At 38.9% G+C, this 23,346-nt stretch overlaps 2 protein-coding genes across 2 annotated transcripts in view; both read left to right on the top strand.

Moving 5' to 3' along the window:
* The first annotated feature begins 2,856 nt into the window (after window positions 1–2,856).
* Window positions 2,857–5,290, top strand: LOC140929415 (uncharacterized). The gene has a single exon (XM_073379216.1). It carries the CDS (start codon window positions 2,951–2,953, stop codon window positions 5,231–5,233), a length of 2,283 nt encoding a protein of 760 aa, XP_073235317.1. The 5' UTR covers window positions 2,857–2,950; the 3' UTR covers window positions 5,234–5,290.
* Window positions 5,291–22,703: 17,413 nt separating this feature from the next.
* LOC140929414 (uncharacterized) overlaps window positions 22,704–23,346 on the top strand; it is a 1,193-nt gene continuing 550 nt past the window's right edge. Inside the window, exon 1 of the mRNA XM_073379215.1 lies at window positions 22,704–23,346. This exon is cut by the window's right edge and continues 550 nt beyond it. Within this exon, the coding sequence (XP_073235316.1) occupies window positions 22,765–23,346 (582 nt within the window). The 5' untranslated portion in view covers window positions 22,704–22,764.

Genomic DNA, 23,346 nt, shown 5'->3' with positions numbered 1-23,346 from the left:
GCTTTCTTCTCCTGTGATTTCTTTCAGTGAATGTTTTACTATTTATCCCCTTCTCTTTTCCCTTGTTAGAAACAGAGAGAACACTGGGATACGATTCACTTTGTTTATTCTCAATATCAGTAAACTTTGACATCATTTGTGAGAACTTGTCGAACTTAGCTTGGAGGTCTGATGCTAACTTAATTACATCAGTGCTTTTCATTACATTGTTTTCTCTAGTCGCCGATGGCGTCTTATGCTCTCTAGTTTGAACAACATTGGTCGCTTTCCTGAAGTGAGGCTTATCCTTCTCAACCTTTTTTCGTTTGTTCTGAAGACGATCAATGCGTCTTTGGTGAAACTTCGCTAACGAGTGAATGAACTCTTGTTCGGCAGTTTTTCTAATCGAGCCTATTTCTCGTTTAAATTCTTCGTCTGGCGTGATATTTGCACGCACGTTGTATCTTAGTGTCTTTGGACATGTTCTGTCCTTCATGTGTTTTCTCAGTTTCGTGATGGCTGTCTCTGATTTTTCAATCTTTGTCTCTAAGGAGGCGGCTTCGGCGGCTCTGCGTGGTGTTTTGCCGTTATGGGTATGATCGTTAGATTGGTCCCGTTTTCGTTTTCTATCGTTATGGTACTGTTCTCTAGGAACTCTTGTTGTCTTCTGGCGGGTAGGTTGAGAGTCAGGTATAGTTTCAGAGTCGTCAGTAATGGCGCTTTCGTTTCCTTCACCTTCTGTCTCGTCAAGGAGTAGATTTTCCTCTTCAGCGTCCATTGGAGACTCATCTGTTTCTTCTGGCTGAGGTGGTCTAAGTTGACCGTCTTTGGTGAGAATTGAATATTCCATATGTAGATGTAAAAGCTGAAGCAAGACTGCAGTTTCGATTCTACTAGGGAATCTCGTCAGTTGCTAGAGGTATATCTCATGGATAGTGGTAACGTAAAGAGGTTACAGCCGTTTATATAACGCTTAACGGATCGAAAATGCGCGCCTGTTTTTCTATTGGTCCATAGATTCTGGCCAATGACGTGAGTCTTTTGCAATTTCGATCCGACATACAGTTGTGTTTCTATAGAAGGCTTTCTCGTCAGTATTTGAACAATGTAGGTTATTGTCCTCTCTGAAAAGTACATAGACTTTATAAGTAAATATTACTATTCAACATTTCCAAAGATGAAGATCTGAATATTCGTATGTACTGGGTACATTTACTTCTTTTGTATCATTGTACATGTTCAAATTCTGATTGTCTGGCACGTCGCAGGACGGGGTCATGTCTAAAAATATCAAGCATGGTAAAATGGGGTTGACAGACCTGCGCGGCTCCTGCTGTGTGACCGTTGTGTTGTTATAAGCCTTTACAGTTTTGCTTTAACAAGCATGTCTTTAAGCGACTTTCCTTTTCTACAAGAGATCAAGGGAGGTTCCTTGAATATCTCTCTGAGTAGTGGCTGGTTTTCTATTAAATGCCATTTTTCCATTAGTATGTTTTTCAAACCTGGTAATGACGGTTGAAATTGCGTGACAAAGGGTAAAAGTATTTTTTGCGCTATATGAAATATATGAAATATCACAAATTGAAACCACATTCTTGGACACGACAGTCTATAAGGGAGAGAGATTTGAGAAAGAAAGAATTCTCGACGTGCGCACACATTTTAAATCTACTGAAACGTTTCGGTACACTAACTTTAACAGTTGCCACCCACCAGGCGTTAAAAAAGGTTTTGTCAAAGGAGAGGCTCTTAGACTTCTAAGAACTAACTCTTCTAAAGTCATATTTGACAAGAATATTAAAAACTTTAAAACACGCCTTATCTCGAGAGGCTACCCAGAGAGTATGGTAGAAAAGATCCTCTCAGAAGTTAAATATGCAGATAGAGCGACAGCTCTGACACAAAAACAGAAAGCGCAAAAAATACTTTTACCCTTTGTCACGCAATTTCAACCGTCATTACCAGGTTTGAAAAACATACTAATGGAAAAATGGCATTTAATAGAAAACCAGCCACTACTCAGAGAGATATTCAAGGAACCTCCCTTGATCTCTTATAGAAAAGGAAAGTCGCTTAAAGACATGCTTGTTAAAGCAAAACTGTAAAGGCTTATAACAACACAACGGTCACACAGCAGGAGCCGCGCAGGTCTGTCAACCCCATTTTACCATGCTTGAAATTTTTAGACATGACCCCGTCCTGCGACGTGCCAGACAATCAGAATTTGAACATGTACAATGATACAAAAGAAGTTAATGTACCCAGTACATACGAATATTCAGATCTTCATCTTTGGAAATGTTGAATAGTAATATTTACTTATAAAGTCTATGTACTTTTCAGAGACGACAATAACCTACATTGTTCAAATACTGACGAGAAAGCCTTCTATAGAAACACAACTGTATGTCGGATCGAAATTGCAAAAGACTCACGTCATTGGCCAGAATCTATGGACCAATAGAAAAACAGGCGCGCATTTTCGATCCGTTAAGCGTTATATAAACGGCTGTAACCTCTTTACGTTACCACTATCCATGAGATATACCTCTAGCAACTGACGAGATTCCCTAGTAGAATCGAAACTGCAGTCTTGCTTCAGCTTTTACATCTACATATGGAATATTCAATTCTCACCAAAGACGGTCAACTTAGACCACCTCAGCCAGAAGAAACAGATGAGTCTCCAATGGACGCTGAAGAGGAAAATCTACTCCTTGACGAGACAGAAGGTGAAGGAAACGAAAGCGCCATTACTGACGACTCTGAAACTATACCTGACTCTCAACCTACCCGCCAGAAGACAACAAAAGTTCCTAGAGAATAGTACCATAACGATAGAAAACGAAAACGGGACCAACCTAACGATCAGACCCATAACGGCAAAACACCACGCAGAGCCGCCGAAGCCGCCTCCTTAGAGACAAAGATTGAAAAATCAGAGACAGCCATCACGAAACTGAGAAAACACATGAAGGACAGAACATGTCCAAAGACACTAAGATACAACGTGCGTGCAAATATCACGCCAGACGAAGAATTTAAACGAGAAATAGGCTCGATTAGAAAAACTGCCGAACAAGAGTTCATTCACTCGTTAGCGAAGTTTCACCAAAGACGCATTGATCGTCTTCAGAACAAACGAAAAAAGGTTGAGAAGGATAAGCCTCACTTCAGGAAAGCGACCAATGTTGTTCAAACTAGAGAGCATAAGACGCCATCGGCGACTAGAGAAAACAATGTAATGAAAAGCACTGATGTAATTAAGTTAGCATCAGACCTCCAAGCTAAGTTCGACAAGTTCTCACAAATGATGTCAAAGTTTACTGATATTGAGAATAAACAAAGTGAATCGTATCCCAGTGTTCTCTCTGTTTCTAACAAGGGAAAAGAGAAGGGGATAAATAGTAAAACACTCACTGAAAGAAATCACAGGAGAAGAAAGCGGAAAAATGTCAAACACATTAAGCTATATAACGAAGCCATAGAGACACGCAAAAAACACATTAAGAACCTCTCAGACACAGAACTAACAACAGAGCAGATCAATTTACTCTCTCGGGGTTTGAAATTCATTCCAACTCCTGTCATGAAAGAAAACCAGATAAGGAGCCAACTAATTTCAGACTTTAACCAATTTGCCAGAAGGATGCGCCTCAAATACATTTATCATGGCAAAGATACTGTACCACACCCCTTCCATGTGAAGTCTAGTTGGATTCCCCCAGTTCAACGGTCAGTTGCTCTAGAATCCTATTTAGAGGAAGTCAAACTACGGCTAACAGAAGTGCCACTAAATAAACCTAAAAACAATCTGCCGCCTGGGGAGCGCCGAGCGCTCCGTGAACTTATTCAAAACAAAGAAATAATCCTTAAGAAAGCAGATAAAGGCACAACAACCGTCATAATGAAAAGAGAGAACAAAATAAATGAGGGACAAAAACAGTTGGATGATAGAAACAACTATCAACCTTTGGAAAAACCAATGGTTAAGGACACATTCCAGAGAGTTAAACACCTCATTAACACTCTACATAACGAAGGTTTCATTGACGAAATGACAGTAAAATGGTTTAACCAGACACCAGATCCGCCACGAATTCCAGTATTCTACACTCTCACAAAAATACACAAACCGACTTTAGTTGGAAGACCTATCATTTCGGGGTGCGATGGCCCCACAGAACGCCTCTCATCATTTGTAGACAAGCTACTTCAGCCAATAACACAAATACAAGACTCGTATCTTAAAGATACGACACATTTTATAAGATTTATCGAAAACACTAGGGTGCCTAGTAACGCTTTCTTAGTCTCAATGGATGTCACCAGCCTTTACACGAATATCCCACAGGAGGAAGGAATTAGTATAGTATGCAACGCATACGAAAAATTTCATGACAAAAACCCTCCTATAGCTACACACCTGCTTAAAGAAATGCTCAGTCTTATCCTTAAAGAGAACTCTTTCCATTTCAATGGGAAAGACTATCTCCAGACTCACGGAACTGCTATGGGCACGAAAATGGCAGTAGCTTTTGCCAACATTTTTATGGCAACAATAGAAAAGGAGATCTTAAAACAAAGCAGAAGGAAACCACTAACGTGGAAAAGGTTTATTGACGACATATTCTCTTTGTGGGACACAAACAAAGAAGATATAGATCTTTTCATTGAGCAAGCCAATTCTTTTCATCCTACAATCAAGTTCACTGCTGAAATATCACAAATTGAAACCACATTCTTGGACACGACAGTCTATAAGGGAGAGAGATTTGAGAAAGAAAGAATTCTCGACGTGCGCACACATTTTAAATCTACTGAAACGTTTCGGTACACTAACTTTAACAGTTGCCACCCACCAGGCGTTAAAAAAGGTTTTGTCAAAGGAGAGGCTCTTAGACTTCTAAGAACTAACTCTTCTAAAGTCATATTTGACAAGAATATTAAAAACTTTAAAACACGCCTTATCTCGAGAGGCTACCCAGAGAGTATGGTAGAAAAGATCCTCTCAGAAGTTAAATATGCAGATAGAGCGACAGCTCTGACACAAAAACAGAAAGCGCAAAAAATACTTTTACCCTTTGTCACGCAATTTCAACCGTCATTACCAGGTTTGAAAAACATACTAATGGAAAAATGGCATTTAATAGAAAACCAGCCACTACTCAGAGAGATATTCAAGGAACCTCCCTTGATCTCTTATAGAAAAGGAAAGTCGCTTAAAGACATGCTTGTTAAAGCAAAACTGTAAAGGCTTATAACAACACAACGGTCACACAGCAGGAGCCGCGCAGGTCTGTCAACCCCATTTTACCAAGTTCAATGAGCGCCAACAATAACAGCTAAAATTCACATATATTTTTTGCCCTCAGTTTCCAGTCAAGCAACTCAACGTACTCTCCCCACCAGGTGAAGGCAAGGGGTTTATTTCAGCGTTAACAAAAGTATCAAGAAATTGAAGTTACGGTAAGCACTCTATTGAAGAATTTTTGTTAGTGTACAATCTCCATTCTTGATATTTAAGGAGCCGACGTCCACCCTCTTATATAGTTCACCTCCAAGGTTCACCTCCTAACTTTCCTTTTTCAACTAACCAAACTTTATTCGATTTCTTTCTGAAAGGAAGAGAAAAGAGAATTAAAAAGAAAACAATGAGCTTCAGGAGGATCTCTTCAGCCGACTGCAGCACAGGGTATGCTGTATCCCTTACAATAACTGTTGCTGTAGTTGCAGTGAACCTCCTATCAATTATCCTTTTTGTAAAGAACAGTAATCTTCGCACTCGTGCCATGTACTTGGTCATAAACTTGACCGTGGTTGATATGTTTGTTGGAGGAAGTTCCACTTTCGCTATAGTATTACTTGTCCTCCTCTACGGTTGCGAAGCTGAAAAAATATATTTGTTGTGGCCGAAATGGTCACCAGTTTTGTTTGTGCTTGCAATGATGGAGGCGTGGCTCCCTCTCACCTCTGTAGCAGGCATCGCAGTAATTTCTTTAGAGCGGATGCATGCGACGTTTCGTCCATTCAGGCATCGCAACATCAAAAAATGAGCCTACGGGGTAATAATTGTGGGCGTCTGGATTTTAACTGCGATGACATTAATTCCCTATCCGTTAATAAGTCTCTATGGAAACTTGCATCGACAGTGGCAATTGGTATTTCCTTTATACTTCGGGTTATCATATTGTTGCCTTTGCCTTTTTGTTATCTGTGTTTCTTACACCTCCATTGCTTTAAAATTTTCAATGGCGGTAACAAACGCGCTATGAAAGTCTGGACTACTGATATGCGACACGAAATCCACAACTTCTTGATTCACTCGGACGCGCGGTAGGCTATATCTAGCCTAAAAAAAGAAAACATCAGCATCGGAAATTAAGTGTGGTCATCACATGGTGGCAGTTTTTCCTTATCTATTCAGCTGACAAAACAAAATATATTGACGAAAATGCTTACTAAAGAAAACATCTCAAGCCTGTATGGGAAGATCATCCGGCCAAGCAATTTCATACTGTAGCTACTGCTTTCGAGCTTCTTTTGGCCATTTGTCCTCCCCCCTTCAGGCGGGCAAAATTGTTCTTTATTTATCCAAAATGTCTCCTTCAAATTTAAATAAAAGCAGCTTTTTAATTCGTCTTCTCTTCCCCGATTTGTTTTAACAACACAAGTGTTAAGTAAAAGTTTGAAAATTCTTCTCGAATTTCTTTTTCTCTCGACTGTTTCGTCCAGCCATTAGATGCTATTTTCGAACCAGTAAACGCATGACCTTACAAATTCAGCGTAATCAACCATTTTAAACATTCTAATACAAGTTTTAAATCTAACTAGTGCATTTTGAGGGTACTCACCCCCCGATACTCCCCTGCATATTCGCCAATGAAAATTGCGTACGTGTGAATGACGTGTGAAATAAAACTTAGCCTCATATAAATGAAAAAAAAAAAAAGTATTCAAATGGAGCTGAAACTTCATAAAAAGAAAGACAATGACACCAGGAGACATTATTTACAGCTGTATTTACATTTTATTGATTACCGCTTTTATTCATTTTTCTAATCTGAGTTTTATTTCCCACACAAACTCTTTATTTCCTATCCAGATTCTTTTATTAGGCTGGGTCCACCTGCTATGGTCTATGATTGACTTGACTTTTGGGCGTGGCGTGTTATTGAAAGCCGTAATAACCTTGCCAATTGTCCGTTTCACTGACACGGTGCGTCAACGGTTGCTGCAATTTTGTTTTTAGCAGTAAACAATTATAATAAAGATCTGAGTTTTATTTCCCATACCTCCCATAACTCTTTATTTCCTATACAGATTCTTATATTAGGCTGGGTCCACCTGCTTTAGTCCGCTAAAGTTGATTGGCTTGACTTTTGAGCTTGGCGTAAGCTCTCACGCTGTGTTTTGGAAATTAGAAATTAATCGTGGGGAATCAAACCGATTCTTTATCATAAACCAAATAAAGAAGCCTTGACTGTGCTCTTTTCTGCTGTACGTGGAGCACTCAAGAAGTAGGTAGAAAAATTTCTTTCTGGCATGGCTCATGTTTAGCATTTGTTAAAGCGTTTGATCACGTGGCTGGTTGCAACAGAACAGAGCACAGTCAAGACTTGTCAGTATTTGTTAAATAAAGAGCAGTTAATAATTAATGTTTGCTTTTGCTAGAGCAAAAGAAAAAAGGAACCAGCAATTATTCCGAATAATATCTGAGTCTTTTTAATATTTAATGAAGTTTGCAAAGTTTCATAAAAAGGTACTCAGTACACGAGTTCATAGCGGAGCTCCACGCGCGCGCGAAGCGCGCGAGTGGGCGGAGCCCCATTGCTAAGTAAATCTACCCATCCCAGAAAATTTGGTAATCACGTGACCGTACACCGACCGCCGACCGCCGACCGACCGTCCGTCCGCACCACAGGAAAACCAATGTTTACTCTCACATTTTAGCTAGTTTGGGAGCCCAAGAGGAAACTAATTTCACATCAATGTTGTGATCAATTGACCGCTGTCAAAACAGGGCGTCCGCTGACCAGTATCACCTGACCGTAGCGCGGGCTCAAGTGTCGACCCATCGAGGTCGAGTATTTTTGAAGTTATCCGCTGACAAATTACCAGTTTGAAATGATCGCAGTTTCAAGGTTATTTTTTCCAAGGATTCATATTAAATATGTTGTGTTTATGTCACTATGGCCCCGCACTATTAGAATTTTGATTTCAAACTGACTTCAGAAGCGAAAATTCAGCCAGTTTTTTTAAAAGTACAGGCGGGGAAGACCTTATCTTACCATGGTCACGCGTTGGTCACGCTCTACGTCCAATTTTTATACTCTGATTGGTCAAAATTTGACAGGTGAGTTCATGCGAAAAAATTATGCAGCATCTTGAAAATAGTTTACTTTGACAGCTGAAGCTGAAGAGTTTTGTGTCAACTTGTGATGTTTTTAACTGTCTTTTTCTTCTGGATGTACAAAATGAAATACAGCTGCTATCAAGAGTCCTCTGTTATTCATGGCTGGTTTGTTTAATGGGTTTTTGGTTGAGGAACGCGTCGCTTGTCGAAATTTGGTAATTCGATTTCGGATGGCATCGTTTTCGTTTTTCACCTTGCTTAATGCTTAAGAGGGTTTAAAAGTCTCAAGCAACTGTGGCCTTCCTTGATAGCTTTCAGGAACTGAATCTCGAATGGTAAGCCTGAGTAACTATTGTATTTGATGTTTCTTTTTGTTATATCTAATTTCATGAAGTCTTGCACATTCACGCTGACAGTTTATGCGGCAAGTTTATGCACGTTTGTAGCGCTTGTCAAAAGTTAGAACCGGCTGGCCGTATAGGTGATTTTGGAAATTTTTTGAACGGTTTCGCTAATTAAAAGTCCACGCATGCTTCGATGGTCCTGAATATTGAGTGAATACAATTCTTCTTGAAAAATTGTGAAATACTGCATTTTGTACGAGGTCTGTATGATAAAAACAGCGCCTCATAGTACTCTTTCTCCTCAGACGTGGTGTATTAAAAAAAAAAAAAAAAAAGCATTGGTTTGCACGCACCCAGATTTATTGGCAAGAATTTGTAAACTTGTCGATCGCAAAAAATTCGGCCTGATTTGTTTTCCACTCCTTATCTACTGTGATCAAGAGCCATTATTGCTCTTAAATTTGACCGTACACCTTTTTGGGTGTGCATATAAGGCTATTTGTTTCACTCCAAAATCACTTAACTTTTCAAAGGGAGCTTCGCTTTTAGCCGTGGCTAAATCTATATATTACGATAATACGTGTTAGAGTCCAAACGAATAAATCGTTGTGTCGCTCAAAAAGGGAGGGAGTATGAACTTTAACCGAAGCACTGTTTTCCTTTAACGCCTGCAATTTCAAGGTTAAAACTCACAGTAAGCTAATATGCAAGAAGAGTTGAGCAACCAAGATTTATTTCCACTGCCACGTAATTGCAATGTGTTGCGATCTCGCGTAAAAGTTACGTGCCTAAATAAAAAAGAGGCGACGCTTTTTAATTTACGTACTTTAACTTTTACGTTTACGCGCGACCTTCAATAAATCGCCTCTATAATTTTATTTACGCGCGTAAGATATTCGTGTGTACTTACGTCAATTTCACGCGTCAGCGAAAACCCACCTTATAGAGGTTTGCTCGGTTACACTGACTGTGAGGAGTCTGCAAACGAGAAAAGGCGAAAAGAAAGTGGGGGACTGCTACTCTCCTTTCTCTCCCCATTAAAACAGGAGAGTGATGCCTGCAGACGAGGCCACACTCTACCGGACGAATTTTCGAACGCCAGAGAAATTTGACCAGACGCTTCGTTCATACGCGACTTTGAACTGCTAGACGTTTGATTTCTTTGTAAGGTTAAGGTAGTTCCGTGTGAACAGAAAACCTAAACGCGTAAATTTCAACCCTTTGAAAACTCGTCCGACGTGCCTTGTGAACACAAATTCTGCAACTATTTTGGGACTTTCATTACTGGTCGCTTAATTGGTGGCCGCTTAACCACCAGGTTAAACTTTATATTACAGCTGCAACTGTCAGAACTGTTTAGAACATTAACTCAAGCTTCACGTTCACTCTTGCTGTTAAAAGAGTGAGAAATTCAGGAAAGGGAACTATTTACCGGGAGTACATACGAAACTTGATTTGAACCGTACGTTTTCACTGAAAGTTTATCCTTATGATTCAAAACGTTTACGTTGAACAAAGAAACTCTTGACGTCAGTCCAGGGAATAAAACCGTTGCAAACTTGAGCAAAAAATTTTCAGCTCTCTGCTTCCTTCAAGATATCCTTCAAGACAACCAAGCAGCACAGTATTTGTTGGAAAGGTAAGCGCTAAGTTGTTATGAGAAAATACAACGATAAGCCTTTAAAACAATTCCTCTCTTCATATGATCTCGAAGTCATCTTGCTAATAGTCACCGCCGCACAGTTAAACCTCGCTGAATTTTGTCTTTCTTTTAAAGAGAAGCTTAAATTCGCCATACCTTGCAAAAGAGAAGATTTTAAGAAGATACAATGTACAACCGGTTTTAATCACCATACCTAGCAGAAAGAGGTTTTAAGACGCTGCAGTTTTTAATTTGTGTGTTCTTTTGTAACTAGAAATTTGAAAAACATCTTCATCTTTTTAGGTTTTGAATAATACTAGATCGTTGAGCGTTTAAAATTCAACAAAGGATAAGTAAGAAAATACCAAGTAACAACCCAAACATATGCAATGGAACAAAACATCAAAGGATGTTGACCACATGTTTTGAAAAATATATGTTTCGTTTGCTTTAAAGTCCCTATCCTTTAACGGGAAACTGACACAAAAAAAATAATTGTGGTTACAAACCTATAAACGGTTGCAGGAAGCTAACAGAAAGCAGCTGTTAGCAAGAATGGGTAGCACAGGTAGCACTCGCCTGAGACAGTTAGGGCGTAAATAATGGCGATACCCGCCATGAACATGAAAGCGCGCATATCCCTTACCTAGTTCCCGGCACAGGCTGAGAGGCTGTAATAAAAAATTTTGTTCGTTCTACGTACTGGAGTCATCAAAAAGGAAGTTCATATTGACAAGTTTATCTCAGCGACAATTTTTCTGAAAGGTTTGGTAAAATTAAAAAAAGAAATTGTATCTTGTTTACGCTATGGGAGGTCTGAAAAACAGGCCTACCGTTCGGTTAATTTTCTTGGTTAATCGTTGCTCGTTGTAGTGGGCAGAAGGGTTGTAGTATACGTAGCAAACTTCTTTATCGGACTTCGTATACCAAAGAAGCTTAGATGAAGTTTCTTCAATCATTGGCTCTTTTAATATTCATTTAAAGATATTTTCGAGGTACGATAACTTAGAAGTTGATTGACTTTTATTGGCACAATTAGAGCGCGATACGATACAGTGTCTTTGTGAATATTTTTTTTAATGACTTCGAGTTTAATGGAGGAAGTATTCTTGAAAAGTACCCGGGGGGGGAATACTCCCTATAATAGCCTATACGGAGAGGCTTCACCCAAAGGGAATATCTTATTTAGGTTTCAGGTATATAAAAGAGTGGGGATTTACTAGCTGAAGTATATGAAAGGGTTAGGAAATCTATCATTTCGGTTTGTAAAAAAGGCCCCAAGGGTTAGCAAATGTATTTTATGGCTGACAAACAACCTCGTCCCCAGGGCTTTTCCCTTGAAAAATGGGTGGGGCGGGAAAAAGGCCCTGGCATCGGCTGGTCACGTGTCCTCTCGTACACCCTAAAATCCTGGGTGTAATAATTTAGCGCTATGTGAGAAGCTAAAATTATGAGTAACCTCACAGCGCGCGATCTTGGGCGGCCTTTTATATCTGTTGACGATTAACGAAAAGTTTTACAAGATTTCCTTTTTGTCACAGATACTGGCTATGGTATTATTTTGCTTTCCTCCGATTTCTATGAAGTGAACAGCGAGTAACATTTATAACAACGTTTATAGAGCGATATAAGTACATATAAATGACAAACAAGCTATCGTACATGCATAAAGTTTGTACTGGAAAAGTCCGTTTTCGCGGCTTTTCTCATATTTTATTTCATTTCTCGTTAGGTGGACCGCCTTACACAGCCTAGTCTATTTACCTTAACTCTCAGCCATATCATAGCGACACGCGTTGGTCTAGACTTATCTTGTATGACCTGTATTTTTAAAAAATTCATTGACTTCTGCGATCAAACGACTAGCAACAAAGAAAGACTTTGGCCCATTTAAAATTCACAGAGCTGTAGTTGATTCCAGTCGATCGGTCAATCTTCCCTTTAATATAAGGAAAATCCTTTGTACTTATCCTCGGAAGAGAAAAGATATAAGAGGTCTCCAAATGTTTCAGATCGGCGACCTGTCATCGTTCCTGGCTGGAGGGCTGACTTGCATCCGGTGCGGAGATTTGTTTGTTTCATGGTCGGGTTGTAGAGAAGACCAGTCTCCATAAAGCATTTTGATGAACAATTCTATTTCAATTAAGTTCAATTTGTTTTAATTCACTGCAGATCCTGTTTGACATTGGACAAAATCACTTTCCGCTTGATCGTACAGTAATTCCACAGTCACGATGAATTTCTGAAGTACCACTCAATACTGCTCGATAACAGCTTGTCTCAACTCTGAAGCATTTGATATATTTTGTACGTGACAACGTAGAGCCGGTGCGCCCTTTCATAAACTTTTAGCATTTGTATAATACGCAATTAAATGGATCTTAAGCTTTTGAATCGCACACACGCGAAAATATTGACATAGTTCGCGTTGCTATTATTTTCCATTGTTACTCCCTTCTGTCAGCGCAAAACTAGCGGGTTGCATATAAATTAGCTTCTCAGGAATATTTAGGCGGTGCACGTGACCAGCCGATGCCAGGGCCTTTTCCCGCCCCACCCATTTTTTAAGGGAAAAGCCCTGGGGACGAGGTTGGGCTGACAAAGTAAAAAAAAAAACCTTCTTGTTTCGTGATTTATTCATAGTTTAAAGGACATTGGATCAGAACAGCAGTTAAAATGTATGCAAAGTTCCAAACTAGGTATGTGATAGGGGTACTTTATCTGTCATAATGAAATGGTATGCAAAAAGGGTAAGGGACTGGACCTCGGGGCGGAGCCTTCCCGTATAAACCTTTCTTGAGTACTCCCCCCTTCCCAGTGAAATAAACTTTCTACCAGGTGATCCATTGCTTCTTAGTGACTTGCAGTTCAGTGAGGGCCAACAATAACAACTAAAATTCACATATAATATTTTGTCCTCAGTTTTCAGTCAACCTACTCATCGTACTCTCCACATAACCGCTGTTTTTGATTTTTTCTTTCCACATGTGAAAGCAAGGGATTTATTTCAGCGTTAACAAAAGTATCAAGAAATTAAAGTTAAGGTGAGCATTTAATTGAAGAATTGTTGTCAATGTACAACCTCCATTCTTGATATTTAAGGAGTCGACTTCAGTCCTCTTAGTCCACCTTCTAATTAACTTCCTTTTTTCAACTAACCAAATTTTATTCGATTTCTTTCTTAAGGGAGGAGAAAAGAGAATTAAAAGAAAACAATGAGCTCCATAACGTTCTCTTCAGCCGAGTGCAGCACATGGTATGCGGTGTCCTTTACTACAGCTGTTGCTGTGGTTGCAGTGAACCTCCTATCAATTATTCTTTTTCTAAAGAACAGTAATCTTCGCACTAGTGCCATGTACTTGGTTATAAACTTGACTGTGGTTGATATGTTTGTTGGAGGAAGTGCCACTTTCTTTGTAGTATTTCATTTCCTCCTCTACGGTTGCGAAGCTCGAAATATATCATGGCCCTAGAAGGAATTGCCACCTATTATGGTTGTGCTTTCCACGACCGAGGCGTGGCTCCCTCTCACCTCTTTAGCAGGTATTGCAGTAATTTCTTTAGAGCGGATGCATGCGACGTTTCGTCCATTCAGGCATCGCAACATCAAAAAATGGGCCTACGGGGTAACAATTGCAGGCGTCTGGATTTCAACTGCGATGATAATAATTCCCCATCCGTTAATAAGTCTCTATGGGAACTTGCATCAACAGTGGCAATTGCTATTTCCTTTCTACTTATGGCGGTCATATTGTTTCCTTTGCCTTATTGTTATCTGTGTTTCTTACACCTCCATTGCTTTAAAATTTTGGTGTGGAACTCGTCCTCCGTCCCATGGTGTGGCCAATAGACAAAGAAAACTGACTGTTGCATTATTCATAATGACCATTGTATCTTTGCTGCTGTGGTTACCATTTGTTGTATATTCTTTGATTTCTTTTTCTGTTTCAGATAAGATTTCTTTCCTGACATATTTACGCTTGAGATTTTCTTTTTTTTTTCTATACCGCACAAACTCGCTTGTTAATCCCATTATTTACACAAGCAGAATGCCAGAGTTCAGAAGAGCTCTCCTGATATTATTTAAACGTCGACAAAGACAAAATGCTGCCATTCCTCTTCAAGCCCGTTAATTTACCTTGTTTAACACTTTATTGTAAGTTCAAATGATGACCAGTCAACTATGTCAACTATTGCTGTTTTGTTGCATGAAACAAAATCTCTTGAAAATAGTAGTTCAATTCATAGTTTTATTACTAACTTTAGATGGATAAAGAAATTTTCCTATGACCGCGAAAAATGTTTTCGGCTAAGTGTTCGTTATTTGTTTTATCAAAGATCAAAACATTGACTCTTCGTTCTCCCGCTAAAGAAAAAAACCCTAACATACAGAAGACATTGTTCGATTGGCCAATCGTGTTGCTGTATGACGTCAAAGCAAAGTATCAATTGATTTCTGGAAAGCTCTCGGGCATGAAGGTTTTAATTTCACCCGAATGTTTGCTTAACCAACCAAGAGCCATCCCCGTTTGTATCCGTTCGATAAACCATTCAAATCGCTCTATTTCCTTTCGTTTGATGTTCTGTTTTGTTCGCGTGTTTTCATTTCAAGGTCATACGAAAATCGCTCTAAAAAGACTGTAAATACATATACAGAAGCTGTTACTCATTTAAAGGGGCTACCTTACGCTATTTGCTAATATCTTTTTAAAACAGATAAACAGTCTCTTCACATCAATTGATTTCGAAAAACAATGGTCCAGTTTTGTTTTAACTTTTTTACATTACATGCCATTTAAGCGTTGAAAACGTTTCCTGTTGTCTTTGCAAAGGGTTGGCAAGGATGAATATGGATTGACTTGAAAAAGTTGAGCCAACATTTTCAAGTTTTAATGCTATCCAAAAAAATTATTATTATTATTATTATTATTATTATCATTATTATTATTATTATTATTATTATTATTATTATTATTATTATTATTATTATTATATCTTCTTCATAACTCTACGGGAGCAAAGATGGACCTAAAACAGCAATATCCTCGTACTAGCTCCTTTAACAAATTAAAAAACATGCTGAAATATTAACTCGTTAATTTTCAGTAGGCATGCTTATTGTCTAAAGAACTTGAAGAATTGTGCAATGGAAATGACACTTTCCTCAAGCAATTTTTTTGCCTCCTGTACGATTATCATCAAACTGCTGAAATTTATTTCATTTGGAGAGCCCTATTGCGAAGGCAAATAGACGCTTTTAAAAACTTTGCATCCGGGGGGAGATGGGGTGCTCCGTACAATGCACTACACGGGGTGCCATTTTCAGGCTTCAAGTGTAGTTTAGCTAGTATTTCATATTTAAAGGATAGTGCATTTACAACAGTTAAAGGGATGCAGCGTTTATTAGGTGTGTGAAAGGCATATCATTTCCCAGTAGGGGGTACATTTTCTCTCAAAAATGGTATTGACTATTTTCCAATTGCCAATAATACACTCTGTTTGCCCCCCAAATTTTGCATAACTCATTGTCTTAAAATGCTCTTGGGAAAATGCAATACTCCCAGGAGCATTTAAAAACAATGGTTTATGCAGAATTTGGGGGGCAAACAGAGTGTATTGTGGGCAATTGGAAAATAGAGAATATAAAAGCTGGTAAAGGGTTGGACCACTGAGCGGACCCTCCCCGTATAAAACTTTGTTGAGTAGCCCCCCTCCCACCCTCCCTTGGGCTGTGTACTTGCGTTGTTCCATCTATTTGCATAGTATTTGACCAGTGTAGCCTTTGTTATTTTTACAGCTTTCTCCTTTTTCAATGCATTATTAAGAATCCTATTGAAATAAAATTCTAAGGGAACGTTTTTGAAACTGTTCAAATCACTCACAGCGCGTGTTTTGAACACCACATTAACTACAGTAAAATCCGCGACTAAGAACTTGGTTTTTAAGAAAATGTAAGGCTAAAATTTACCAAGTTTTTTTAAAATTTGAAACAGCACCTTATTTTACTAAAAGTCCATAAAATAAATCTGTACACTTTTGCAAGTAAGATATGTCAACATTCAGGATCCTCTTTGGAGACATAGAAGCCTTATAGCTCCAACTGCAATGTCATGGTAGGCGGGTTTTACCAAAGGAATGACTGGATGCAATGTATTTTTTCATCAGAAAATGAGAACCTATTAATGCAGGTTCTTAGTCGCGGGTTTTAATGTATTTAGCTAATTTATCTTTTCGTAATCAATGTTTTTAATCAAGACAAAAAATGCGTTATCAACAAGCAAACAAACCCTCACTTTCCAAGCAAGGCTAAGTGCAAATCCTTTTTGTGATAATAAGTTTCATTTGCATGGGAGTAAAAAAAGTCATTTTTGTCACAGTTATTTCGCTTAAAAACGTACAGAAGGTTGGGGTGACTCAGAGATAGCCTATTAATATTATACATGTAGATTTTTCGAATTAGTTGTTATACGCGTTTTTATAGTGTCTTTTTTCTTTTTTTACTTTGTGAAGTACTACTTCGTATGTAAGCTGCAAAACAGTCGGTTTTCCCCTCATAATCGGTAATACAAAGGCCCAAAGGGCAGGCTTGAGATTTTCGCACGAAGCGCGGGAGCCTCACACGCTCTTACGCCAGTATCACTCGCCTTTGTTCACCTTCCCACCTTTCGATTAACCGCTCGCGCGCGCGTTCTTCACGAAGGCAAAAATTAGGGATGTTTTACAGTTTAATACGTATGTGGTCATTGATAAAATATAACAGTATTTAAAAAGAAGCCAATGAAGCCAAGTTCAGTACACCTTAACTTCTGCTTTACACTAGGCTTGTTACTTGTTTCTAAGTCAGTTAAGTTAACTAGTTTAAGAGAATTCAATAAATTTACTATTTGAATATGATTTTCCCCGTGTTATTATTTAAGACGAAATAACGTGTTTCCGTATTTAGGAAACTCGACGAAAACGTAAAATTGCTTAAATCCGTCACGTTTCCTCCCTGCGGAAACATGGTGATCTAGTTTTCCATGGACGGGACGCGTTCCTGTTAGGTTTCCGAGTCGAAAACGAACGATCACGTTTCCGCCACATTTCTGTTATCTCATTTTCGTTCCTTCTTGGTTCCGTTATGTTTCCGGTGACGTTTTTTTAAAAACCCATATCCAAGACCGCACGATAAATGTTTCAGAAATTTTGCCTTTGCGTACAATCAAGGTAAATAAATGTAAATTTACTCTCGAGATCGGACCATTAAACGGTTCTCATGTATTTAATACTCGCGCGGGTTGCATTGATGCAACGACTGTGAAGTGCGCGAGGTTACGACTGTTTTCGATTCTAAGTGATTAAAATCGCAGCGAATACCAACAGCTGTTGATATTTGCCGGAATAATCTTAATCAGTACTAGCGTAAAAATAAAATGATCTAAGACTGAGAAAACAAGAGAGAATGGGGAGAATGGGGCCTAAAACAGAGCGAAGTGCTGGTCAGCGGACGTTTCTTTTGCTCATGCTCATTGCTGTCGTTCTTTGTGGCGTCCATTTTAAAAGTGCTTGCAACAGTTTCAGATTTGCCAGCTTTTGTAGGTGCTAGGAGCGTGGAGTTTGTATATTTTTGCTTTTCGATTGCACCACAAGATATCTAAGGGTTGTTATGTACATTTGTCGCCCCATTGGCCTTCAGTAATCGATCGCTTCTCTCATAAAGCGACCCTTTTGTGAAACAGTTGAGCAGAATGTGATACAAAAACCTCGTGATGGGCAAGAATAATTTGAAAGTTTGGAGTGTTTGATTGTGCTAAGGCCATCCAAGACTGAACACTGTGATGGAGAATCCAGATAGCAAGACGAGGTAAGCTGCCCTGGTACCAAATCTAAGGTTCTTTAACCACTGATCAATAACTAGTACTTAGCAACTTAAAGGAGCAGTGTCACGAAATTTGTCAAAACTACAGCAGTGTAAACCACCCCCAATCTCGGTAAAACATAAAAACACTGCTCAAAACATGAAAAGAAGGTTTAAGTAACAAAGCAAAGAGCAAGAGTGAGTACAAATAAAAATTGCTTTTGGTGTTAAAATGAGGAACAGATGGACAGACTTAAAAAAATTGAAAAGGATGGCAATTGGTCCTTTTGAAACTTGTTAGCCTAACAGTTTTTCAGATTTCATTTTTGTGGTCTTCAATCTTTGATATAATGCTAGGGAGACATGTTGGTTGACACAAAGCTGTGATTGATAAGTAATTTCTCAAGTTTCATAGCAAATGCGATACGGACATGTAGGTGTAATTACAGTTGATTTCACATGCCTTTACTGCACCACGTTGCAAAGTTCGTTGGCAAATTGGGTAGTACGAAGTTACCAATACCACTGCGAGTTAGGGAATCAAATTGCAAACTTTGAGACGTATTTGTCAACTTTGGTTCTACTGAACTTCATAACTTCATATCTTTTTTTAAAAACAGGAAACTGCAACATAATGAACCCGAATCCTTTTACTAAACAGGGCAAGGGTTACCGTGTGAGGCCTGTGAAATGATTTACTGTAGACAAATGGTTAGAGGGTTCGAAACCATTCCAAGCAGTACACCAGTTTAATTTATCGAGAAAGACGGTAACAAATATTGTCGATCAGTTCGTACATACAGAAAGGTCCTACAAGTACAGTATGCATACTACGGAAATACAAAAACAGTTCATCAAAAATTGGGTTATTGACCCGCAAAGGTTGCTGGTTGCAATCTCCATTCTGGACATTTACGGGGTCTACGTCAACACTCTTAGTTCATCTCCTAACTTCCTTTTTTCAACTAACCAATCTTTATTCCATTTCTTTCTGAAGGGAGGGGAAAAGAGAATTAAAAGAAAACAATGATCTCCAGGGTGATCTCTTCAGCCAAGTGCAGCACATGGTATCCTGTATTCCTTACTATAAGTGTTGTTGTGATTGCAGTGAACCCTATGTCAATTATTCTTTTCGTAAGGAACAGTACTCTTCGCACTCGTGCCATGTACTTGGTAATAAACTTGACCGTGGCTGATATGTTTGTTGGAGGAATGGGCACTTTCGATATAGTATTTCATTTCCTTCTTTACGGTTGCGAAGTTGGAAATGAATTATTCCCAATCGGCTCTATTATTGCTAATCAGGAATGTGAACCTTTTATTCTGCTTGCCATGATCAGCATGTGGCTCCCTCTCACCTCTGTAGCAGGCATTGCTGAAAGCAGTTATTTCTTTAGATCGGATGCATGCGACGTTTTGTCCATTTAGGCATCGCAACATCAAAAGATGGGCCTACGGAGTAACAATTGCGGGTGACTGGATTTAGGAATAGTTTTATTGATAGATCCTGTATTGATAATTGCGGGCGAGAAGAGGAGCCCGCAATCCTAATCTCCAGGTTTTAATTACGCATGCGTCGCATGTATGTAGCTAGCATTCATAAGGAAAGGAATGTACCTGACGCAATTTGATCACGCACGTTTCTTTCTTCTACTCCTTGTAATCTGATCACGCGTGTTTTGACCATCTGTCACTTGAAACTTACGGAGAGCACAGCGTTGGAGCAAAAGCGTTTGGACCTCCGATCGTTGTCGCCCGCACTCCGTAACCTTTGGTTATTTTTTATACTTTTATTTTTACTGTACTTAGTTTGAAATACACATTTTATCAATTGCATCATTTGTAAATACGCAATTCAGTCTTCTGGCTACAAAGTATTGGTAATTTATCGATCTATCTATCTATCTCTTATCTTGTTAAACTTTACTCAAAATTGTATTTAAAAGGCTAATTAATAGACTATCATGCTCTAACTGTCAGAACTGTGAATTAAACGTCACGTTCACGCTTGCTATAGCTATTAAAGGAGGCTGGCAACTTAAGGAAAGGAAACCATTTCAATTCTGGGAGTGAGCGTAATTCAAGTTTATTTGAACCGTTTTCAATTAAAGTTTATCCTTATGATGATTTAAACCGGCGATCATTTCAGGGACGGTGCAGGAGCAATCTGTTTTACGTTAAACAAAGCATTGACGTCAGTCAGTCAAGGGAATGAATCCGTTGTAAACTTGAGCAAATTTAATCTTTATTCAAGACAGCTTGAACCAGTTCAATATTGTTGGAAAGGTAAGCGCTATGTTAGCAGTTGTAGTGTGAAAAAACAACCACAAGCCTTTAAAACAATTAATCATTTCCCAATGAACAGCAAAGTCCTCGCATGATGGCGAAGTCATCTTGCTAATAGTCATCGCCATCGCCAGTAATAACAGCTAAAATTTACATAAATTTTTTGGCCATAAGTTTCCAGTCGAGCAACTCGACGTTCTCTCCCCTCAGCCGCTGCTATTGATTTTTTCTTTCTATAGGTGAAAAGCAAGAATTTGCTTCAGCGTTAAAGAAGTTATCAAGAAACAAAAGCCATACGCGTCTTACAAGAAATTAACTAAAGCTTAAGGTGAGCTCTCTATCGAAGAATTGTTGTCAATGCACAATCTCCATTCTTGATATTTAAGAAGTCGTCGTCAACCCTCTAAGTTGACCTCTAACTCCCCATTTTCAATTAACCAAACTTTATTCCGGATTTTTTTCTAGAGGGAAGAGAAGAGAATTAAAAGAAAACAACGAGCTCCATGGCGATCTCTTCAACCGAGTGCAGCACATGGTTTGCTGTGTACCTTACCATAACTGTTGCTATAGTTGCATTGAACCTCCTATCAATTATTCTTTTTGCAAAGAACAGTTATCTTCGCACTCATGCCATGTACTTGGTTATAAACTTGACCGTGGCTGATATGTTTGTCGAAGGAATTGCCACTGCCTTTATAGTATTTCATTTTCTCCTTAACGCTTGCGAAATGAGATTCCGCTCTAAACAGTTTCTCTGCACAGGAATGGCAAACTTTTCTTGTGATTGTCATGATCGACATCTGGCTTTCTCTCACCTCTGTAACAGACATTACTGTAATTTCTTAAGATAGGATGCATGCGACCTTTCGTCCATTTAAGCATCGCAACATCAAAAAATTGGCCTACGGGGTAGCAATTGCTGGCGTCTGGACTTTAACTGCGATGATATTAAATCCCTTGCCGATAATAAGTCTCCATGGAGACTTGCATCAACAGCGGCAATTGGTATTTCCTTTGTACTTATGGCGGTCATAATGTTTCCTTTGCCTTATTGTTATCTGTGTTTCTTACACCTCCATTGCTTTAAAATTTTGGTGTGGAACCCGTCCTCCGTCACATGGTGCTGCCAATAGACAAAGAAAACTGACTGTCACATTATTTATAATGACCATTGTATCTTTGCTGTTGTGGTTACCAGATATTACATTGACTTTTCTTTCTTTGACTGTTATACACAGTCTTTCTTTCACGACACTTTTACGTTTGAAATTGTATTTTATTCCTTCTATACCACACAAACTCGCTTGTTAATCCCATTATTTACACAATCAGAATGCCAGAGTTCAGAAGAGCTCTCCTAATATCATTTAAACGTCGAAAAGGACAAAATGCTGTTATTCCTCTTCAAGCCCGTTAATTTACCATATCTAACACTTTATTGTAAGTTGAAATGATGACCAGTCAACTATGTCAACTATTGCTCTTTTGTTGCATGAAAAATCCTCTTGAAAATAGTAGTTCAATGTATAGTTTCATTACTTACTTCAGATCGATAGAGTCATTTTCCTATGACCTCGAAAAACGGTTTCGGTAAGTGTTCGTTATTTGTTTATCAAAGATCAAAACATGGACTCTTCGTTTTCCCTAATATGTGTGGAGAAGGCATTGTTCGTTTGGCCAATCGTATTTCAGTATGACGTCTAAGCGAAGTATCGATTGATTTCCGGAAAGTTCTCCTGGGTATGAAGTTTTTTCACCCGAGTATTTGCTTAACCAACCAAAAGCCACGAGCGTTTGTATCCTTTCGACGCACCAATCAAATCGCTCTATTTCGTTTGTTTCTTGTTTCTGTTTTGTTCGCGTGTTTTTATTTCAAGGTCAGACGAAAATCGCTCTCAAAAGACTGTAAATGTATATACAGCAGATGTTACTCATTTAAAGGGGCGACGTCACGCTATTTGCTATCTTTTTGAGAGAGAGAAACAGTCTCCTCGCACCAATTGATTTCCAAAAATAATGGTCCAATTTGGTTTTAACTTTTTTAGATTATATAACATATTTAGGCACGGAAAACTTTTCTTGTTATTTTTGCAAAGGGTTGGCAAGGAGGAGCCAACGTTTTCAAGTTTTAATGCTATCCATCAAAAATTATTATGGTTAGTCGGCTCCCTGATGAAATTTGTTTGATATCTTCTTTATAACTCTACAGGAACATTTTTGTGTATGGCTAAAGGCACTAAGTGGGGACTGGGTCGAGTAATGGCGGAGTAAAGACCTTCGATGTGACTGTCCGCAAACTTTACACTTTGCATGGTGGCTAATGGCCGAATTTTTCAATAATCTACTCAGCAAAAGAGCATTTAGATCATCGGACTCCTCGGACGACTCAACCACATCGCCTGAGGCGAAAAAACCTAAGAAGTACGATTCACCGCTCACTGAAGGACCCGAACAAGAAGAAGATGAAGTAATGGCAGCTCTTAATATGTCGGAGGAGGTTGCTGCCAAAGTACAAAAGATTTTGGAAAAGCTAGAAAAGCTAGACACGATAGAACTGTCTTTGAAGAAAATTAAATCCAAACTGGCAAAGCTAGAAACACGAACGACAGAGTTGGAAGCTTTCAAAGAAGAAGCCAAGAAGGACATAAGCGAGTTGAAAGATGGCGCCAACTTTGCTTCAAAACAATTACAGGAGAAGTCTCAAGAGTTAACAAAGGCACAAGCAGAAATTACCGAGCTCACGAGGAAGGTGCAAAAACATGAAGAAGCAGTTAAGGAGACCGAGTCAAAATGCTTGTATCTTGAGGCCTATTCTCGACGTGAAAACATCAAGTTTATGAATATCGAAGAAGGACCTCAAGATCAACCTGAAGACACCGAGGAGATTTTAAGAGACTTTTTA

The sequence above is a fragment of the Porites lutea genome, chromosome 3 (assembly GCF_958299795.1).
Source record: "Porites lutea chromosome 3, jaPorLute2.1, whole genome shotgun sequence".
NCBI classification, from domain to species: Eukaryota; Metazoa; Cnidaria; class Anthozoa; order Scleractinia; family Poritidae; genus Porites; species Porites lutea.
This window is presented reverse-complemented; position numbering and strand designations above follow the sequence as displayed.

What these genes read in the sequence shown, in the direction of transcription:
- LOC140929415 (XM_073379216.1), top strand. Translation starts at nt 2,951, where the DNA reads ATGAAGGACAGAACATGTCCAAAGACACTAAGATACAACGTGCGTGCA.